The sequence below is a fragment of the Lissotriton vulgaris genome, chromosome 4_1, assembly GCF_964263255.1.
Source record: "Lissotriton vulgaris chromosome 4_1, aLisVul1.2, whole genome shotgun sequence".
In the NCBI taxonomy this organism is placed as follows: Eukaryota; Metazoa; Chordata; class Amphibia; order Caudata; family Salamandridae; genus Lissotriton; species Lissotriton vulgaris.
Window position 1 is genome coordinate 1,955,259,543 of NC_141691.1, and position 7,536 is coordinate 1,955,267,078.

Genomic DNA, 7,536 nt, shown 5'->3' on the forward strand with positions numbered 1-7,536 from the left:
AGATAGCTGGAAAGGGGCAATTGTAAGACATATACATAAAAAAGGTGATGTAAATTCCCCTAAAAATTACCGTTTAATAAACCTCCTCTACATAGGCGAAAAGGTGTTTGCTAAAGTAATCTTGGGTCTGCTTAAGGACTGGACAGAGGAAAATCAGATAGTGCCCCCTGAACAGGGAGGGTTTAAAGAGGGACACTCGACTGTGGACCACTGTTTTGCGCTCTGGTCCATTGCACGGAAGTCTATCGAGCAGAGGGGCAATTTGTTCTGCTACTTTGTGGACTTCCGCGCAGATTTCGATCTGGTGAACAGGGGGCAGCTGTGGTCAACCCTGTCAGGGTACAAAATTCAAAATGATTTGTTGGCCCTGATCCAAGCCCTGCACACTAAAAATTGGGCCCAGATAATCCTAGATGAGAATGAAGGACTGTCCAGGAGGATTCACATCGGAAATGGGCTACGACAGGGGTGCGTGCTTGCCCCCTTGCTTTTCCCTATTTATAGCTGACCTCCCGTTGGAATTAAGAAAGGTTAGAGGGGCCAGACCAAAATTAGGAGGAAACCATATCCCCTGCTTATTATACGCAGATGATCTGGTCATTATGGACCAGACGGAGGTTGGTCTGCAAAGAAAATTAAATATGTTTAAAGATTACTGCGAAATTAAAAAACTAATTGTGCACATGGAAAAGACCAAAATCCTATGTTTTGGAAGAAGCAAAACAAAGTTCTCCTGGTATGTGGGCACTGAGAGGTTGGAAAAAGTGGCAGAATACAGATATCTGGGGATGTGGTTCACAAGCAGTCTCCATTGGTATACTTACCTTGATGCATTAAAAATGAGGGCTTCTGCAGCAGTGAAGAGATTAAAAAGATTTAATTGTGTACCCGGGGAAATGTCTGATAGACCGATGTTAAAGGCCTATCAAGCAATGGTCCCTCCATAATTTTTGTATGACGCAGAGGTACTTTATATAAGTGGCAAAAATAGATGGTATAAAGAGGAGGGTAATATACTTAAATGTTTGTTCGCTCTACCAAGATCGGCTATGGTACAGGCGGCAAGATTAGAATTGGGAATCACCGCATGGAGTATCATAGCCTGTATGTCTTGGTTACGTTTCTGGCAGCGTCTGGGTTTGGGTGAGGACCAAAAAATGTCACTGTGGTGTAAAAATGAAATTGCCAACAGTGAACTGACGTGGGCTAAAGAGACTAGAGCTACGATTAAGGAAGCGTATGGTGTGTCAGTATCTTGAACCTAGGTTAGATAAGAAAGATCTTAAGAATCTGGGCTTAGAAGTGTCTCAAACCCTTGATCAAGAATACCTATCACAGAAAAGGTCAGTCTCCCATATGGCTATAGCATGGAAAAATGATTTACATTATCCCTATATCGACAGGTTACCTAGTTTCCAGTTAAGGCGTGAAGTGCTAAGATTGAGAATTGGGATAAACCTGTGTTATATGAACAAAGGAGTAATACACTTTATGATAAACAGCGATGGAAAATCCTTCCACGACTGCCTAAGAGAGACGGCTGGGTGGTTGCACAGGAACTCCCTACAATTTAACTCCTCCAAAACAGAGGTTCTGTTCTGCGCTGGTAACAACATACCTCGCCAGTTCCCGAGTGACTTCTGGCCTCCAGAGACTAGGGACATACCTCAGCCAGTCACCTCGGTCCGCAACCTGGGAGCCATGCTCAATAACAATCTGAGCATGGAAACCCAGGTCGCTAAAACAGTGGGGATCTGTACAGCTCTTCTACGTTCCCTGAGTAAAATTATGCCACTCCTCCCTGCACAAGCTCGGGCGTTGATAGTCAGGTGCACTATTCTCAGTCGCCTCGACTATTGCAACGCACTGCTCCTTGAGTCTCCAGTCACTATACTAGACCGGCTTCAAAGAATTCAGTCAGCCGCTGCCAAGCTAGCTCTCGGCTGGACGAGGAGATCTTCGGCCACAGCGGCCCTAGCCGAGCTACATTGGTTACCTTTAAAGCAGCGGGTGGCTTTCAAGTCCCTCTGCATTGTCTTTAAGGCTCTGCACGGACTTGGGCCCAGACCTCTGCAGGCTCTGTTCCTGTGGTACACTCCGACCAGAGACCTGCGATCGTCCTCGGCCTGTCTGGTAAAAGTGCCCAGATACAACAAAGCCAGAACCGGGGGCAGATCTTTCAGGGTCGCAGCGGCCAAATTATGGAACAGTCTGCCCATTGACATACGCCAGATCTCACAACTTCTTCCCTTTCGGAAACGGATCAAGACCTGGTTATTCCCCTAAACATTCCCGCCTGCTATTTACTTTGGTTTCTCCTCATTAGAGTATTCTCAAGCGCCAGGAAGCCTGCAAGGTATCAGCCGCGCTATACAAATATTCAAAATAAAATAAAAAAAATAAAAATAAATAAAAATGCACTTGCACTTTAGGCACTACCTGTGATATCTTACATATATAGCTGGATTGCTGGAGGACAATAGAAATACGAAGAGAGATTTTAGGTCCGATTTTTTTTAAATATGATATCAAAAATAGGATGCAAGCTGTAAATCTCTTAGTGGTAGTGATGAATTTAGATGTAGCCTGTGCCATTGGCAAATATCTAAATAAAGTTAAAGAGTTCCTTAAAAGTAAAGAGTATTGAGGAAATATAGATCTTTTAAGTGATAGGGAGTATGAGGTATTTATGGATAAGAGTATGGTGTAAAACATACTTGAAGGTCGATGTGACCCGAGAAAGGACAGCTTGTTTTAAAAGTAAATTTTTAAAGATATTTATTTCTTATTTTAAGGATATGTGAAATATAAGATTAAGAAAATAATGTATATTTTATGGTTCTAATTGCTCATTTTATTGTTTGAGATGCTACTTTGTGTATACTTTTATGGTTGTAAAAAAACGAATAAAGTTATTATTGACTGACTGACTAACACTCCTCATTCTGTGTTTCTTAGTGCACAGTATGCACTCTTCATCCTGTGTCAATTGGTGTATTGTATATGCTCTTCATCCTATGTCTCTAGATGTATGGAATGCGCTATTAATCCTATGTCTCTTGGTGCATGGTATGTGCTCTTCATCCTGTGTCTCTGTGTATGGTATGAACTCTTCATCCTGTGTCTCTAGGTGTATGGAATGCAATCCTCATTCTGTGTCTCTTAGTGTACAGTATGCACTCTTTATCCTGTGTCAATTGGTGTATTGTATATGTTCTTCATCCTTTGTCTCTAGGTGTATGGAATGCGCTATCAATCCTATGTCTCTTGGTGCATGGTATGTGCTCTTCATCCTGTGTCTCTAGGTGTACGGTATGGACTCCTCATCCTGTGTCTCTTAGTGTACAGTATGCACTTTTCATCCTGTGTCTCTAGGTGTACGGTATGGACTTCTCATCCTGTGTCTCTTAGTGTACAGTATGCACTCCTCATCCTGTGTCTCTTAGTGTATGGTATGTGCTCTTCATCCTCTGACTCTAGGTGTATGGAATGCACTCCTCATCCTGTGTCTCTTAGTGTATGGTATGTGCTCTTCATCCTGTGTCTCTAGGTGTATGGAATGCACTCCTCATCCTGTGTCTCTTAGTGTATGGTATGTGCTCTTCATCCTCTGACTCTAGGTGTATGGAATGCACTCCTCATCCTGTGTCTCTTAGTGTATGGTATTTGCTCTTCATCCGTTGACTCTAGGTGTATGGTATTTGCTCTTCATCCTGTGTCTCTTATTGTATGGTATGCACTCTTCATCCTGTGTCTCTTAATGTATGGTATGTGCTCTTCATCCTGTGTCTCTTAGTGTATGGTATTTGCTCTTCATCCGTTGACTCTAGGTGTATGGTATGTGCTCTTCATCCTGTGTCTCTTATTGTATGGTATGTGCTCTTCATCCTGTGTCTCTAGATGTATGGTATGTGCTCTTCATCCTGTGTCTCTTAGTGTATGGTATTTGCTCTTCATCCGTTGACTCTAGGTGTATGGTATGTGCTCTTCATCCTGTGTCTCTTATTGTATGGTATGTGCTCTTCATCCTGTGTCTCTAGATGTATGGTATGTGCTCTTCATCCTGTGTCTCTTAGTGTATGGTATTTGCTCTTCATCCGTTGACTCTAGGTGTATGGTATGTGCTCTTCATCCTGTGTCTCTATGTGTAAGGAATGCACTCCTCATCCTGTGTCTCCTAATGTATGGGATGTGCTCTTCATCCGCTGACTCTGGGTGTATGGTATGCACTCTTCATCATGTGTCTCTTAATGTACTGTATGCGCTCTTCATTCTGTGTCTTTTTAGTCTCACCGCAGCCTTCACACCTGCCATAGAATACTGATTGATGATGTTTAATGAAAGCAAATCATATATAGTATGTGTCCCTCGTCTCTCCTCCTCGCCTCGCGTTGGTGGCCCAGCAGCTAGTGAAAATTATGGACTGCTTCAAAGTTATCTGAAAGTTAATTTATTCGAAATTAACCCATAGGAAGACCCTCTTATATTAACCCTCCTGCTCCAGTTTACTATCTTGTTGAACATTCTCTAGCATCGTTGGCTCCAGCTCGATGCATCTTTATGTGTCATGTGCTTCATGTGAAGCACACTAAATCCATAAAGTCCAGGAGTTCTACTGTCAAAACTGCCCTGGGGGCAAAAAGCACATGTGCACCCAGTGAGGCACCTGGGTATGACAGAGGCGGACGCAGACGCTTGCACGGCCCCTTCTGTAATACAGATCATGCAGGCGCACATGTAGCGTTAGCGCAATGCTAAGCGGGCATCCTCTCATTCGCATGGGGTTATGGCCCCATGCACATGAGGAAACACTGCCTTTGCATCAGCACCATAATACAGACACAGGCAACAAGGCAACAAGGCCATCGGGAGTCACACTGACTGTGTGCTACATTAGGTGGCACCCCTTGGAAAGCAGGATTTGTGGGTTCATGGTCCCTCTTAGGCATCCCCCCTGCAGTCAGGTGCACCTTTGCCCCCCATTCAAACACAGGCCGCATTGCAGCTTGCACTACGAAAGGATGACCAGCAGTTTCAAACAGCCCTTTGGCCTTTCACTAATGTGCTGGCACTATGGCAGGCACAAGTTCATGTTTGCGCTGAGGGAAGTGCACTCACTGTGACTGGGCCAGGGGCAGGGGCGTTGACCCACTGCTGAAATGCAGCAGTCCGAAGAAAAATAAAATGACAATAAAACTCATTTATTGTCATTTTATTTGTACTTCCAGTCTGCCGAGTCGAACGTGGGCGGGGCCAAACCGCTGCATCACACAGCAAGGGGGAGTGGTGGTAGGCACTAAAAGCGCACATGCTGATTTGGCCGTCCCTCCATGGCTGGCCTAACGGACATGCGCACTTGGATATCTCCAGGCTGTTCCTTGGAGATATTCTAGTGCTCAGGGGCACAGGCTCCCAGGCTCCCAGACACTTCTGGAGCGCAAACCCGGCCTTCTCCACCAAATCCCAGCGTTTCTCTCATCGTGGGAGGAGCACTGAGATTGATAGTGTCTGGAAGCCTGTGCCCATGAGAAGTGAAGTACCGGGCAGGAACGGGAGCATAGGAGCAGTGCCACCCGGGAGCAGAATATCGCTGTGGTAAGGTAAGTTTATATTTTTATTATTATTATTAATAATTCCTCCCTCCCGCCCCCCACCTCGGATTGGCAGCAGCCTCCCTGGATTGGGCACACTGACTGAACCAGTCGATGCCCAGCACAGCCTGTTAAAGGTGCAGACAGGACACTGTGCCCTAAATATAATAGGGCCCATGTGGCCTAGATAACAATATCAGATACATGAATTAATTATTTTATTTTTTCTGCAGAGTTTTATATAGCGCGAACTAGACCCGAACCGACTCGGGTATCAGAGCGCTTTACATAGCATCAGTTACGTTACATGAGGACACACATTCATTTTAGGCATTTTATGGCGGCCAGCGTGTTACAATAAGGGTGGGACTGTGAGGAATGAAGGTTGCCAGTGGGACCCAGACCCTCGTGCAGTGAGTACTCACGTGGTCGGCCTGGCACACATCCACGTCGCCTTTGTCGATGCCCTTCAGGGTCTGCTCCAGGGCGATCCACTCCCCCCTGCTGGCCAGCTGCAGCACCCTGGCTCCGGCTCCCGAGCCGTCCGCGGAGCACCGCTCCGGCTCCGACATCTCGGCCGGTGACCCTTCTCATCCAGCTCACAAATGTGGATGCGCACTTTCAAATGTTGCATACATTCCTCCTGCACCTCTTCTTCACGCAGGGCCACGCTCCCTCAGTCCTTACTTGCTGACGCCCTCATCTCTGTCCGCAGCAGAAACTGCGCCAAGTGCGCGCGGCCCTTCACTGCTTGACGGACGCCTCTCTCCAAGCCTCCCTCGCTCGGTTCTCTCACACTCTTTTGCACTCTGGTCCCTTACCCCTTTCCTCCTTCTCACTGTCTTTCAAACTCTTAGCTCCCTCTCACTCTCCTGACCCTCTTCCACTCCCTGTCTCCTTTTCTCTTTCTTCCCCTATCTCTCATTCCATCTAACTCTTCTCACTTTCGTTTTCTCGTTCTTTGCTTCTTCTTTCTAATAATCTTTTTTCTCACGTTCCCTTTACCTTTTTTTTCTCACCCCTATCCCTCCTTTACTCAATCCTCTCTCACTCTCTTGCTTTCCGTCTCTTCCTCCCCACCCCTCTATTCTCTTTCCGACCTTCTCTCTCTCCCTTCCTTGCCCTCTCCCACCCTCTCTTGCTCTCTCTCTCCCACCCTCTCTTGCTCTCTCTCTCTCCCACCCTCTCTCTCGCTCTCTCTCTCCCACCCCCTCTCTCTCTCCCTCTTCCACCACCTCTCTCTCTTTGGCTTGCTTGGTAGGAGGTAAGAACTGTTTTTTTTCATCCTTTCTATTTACTCAGACTGTGCCAAATCACAGGGGGACCTGTAGAAAGTTTTCAGGCTTCCTTTGTGCCCCTGTTGCCTTGGAGTCCGCTGCTTGGGAATGAGGGGAGGCGGGGGAGCACGTCCCCGGCTCCCGCAGTTTGGAACGTTCACTCTCACGACTGTGCACGGTATATAGACCCCCAAAAAGGAACCCTTGCAGGAAACCATCAAAAGGCTGACAGCATCAGAAAACGAAGCCTTTGTGCTGCTGGCGCTCTCTGGTGCAGCAGGTGAAGTGGCACCGGGGCCATGGGTTGAGAGCCCCGCTGCCACCAAAACACAGTGCATGCTGGGAAATGGTCATTGTTCTCATGTGGTCGCAGAAATCTGACTCCACAGGGGTTACTCCAGTGTATGAAGCAGATTCCTGATGTGTAAAGATTTAAGGAAGGACCACTGGAGTATGTCAAGAAACCCACAAGAGTTGTACATTTCTAGGAGTTCTTCAATGCATCAAATTGAAATCTGCAGATTACCCTCCTGGTGGAAAATCATGCTTGCTGAAATGAAACATGACTATACCTCGGCACATGTGTCTTTTTCTTTTTTCCTCCAGCGGAAAAATACTCTTTCCTTTATCGAAAATCTTCCTTGTCCTATACTCCTATTCCTATAGGA

General features: G+C 46.3%; 1 protein-coding gene across 1 annotated transcript in view; it reads right to left on the bottom strand.

Moving 5' to 3' along the window:
- LOC147724750 (uncharacterized) overlaps positions 1 to 6,324 on the bottom strand; it is a 427,049-nt gene extending 420,725 nt beyond the window's left edge. Inside the window, exon 1 of the mRNA XM_086966280.1 lies at positions 6,017 to 6,324. Within this exon, the coding sequence (XP_086822406.1) occupies positions 6,017 to 6,163 (147 nt within the window). The 5' untranslated portion in view covers positions 6,164 to 6,324. The remainder of the gene's footprint in view (positions 1 to 6,016) is intronic.
- Positions 6,325 to 7,536: the final 1,212 nt, after the last annotated feature.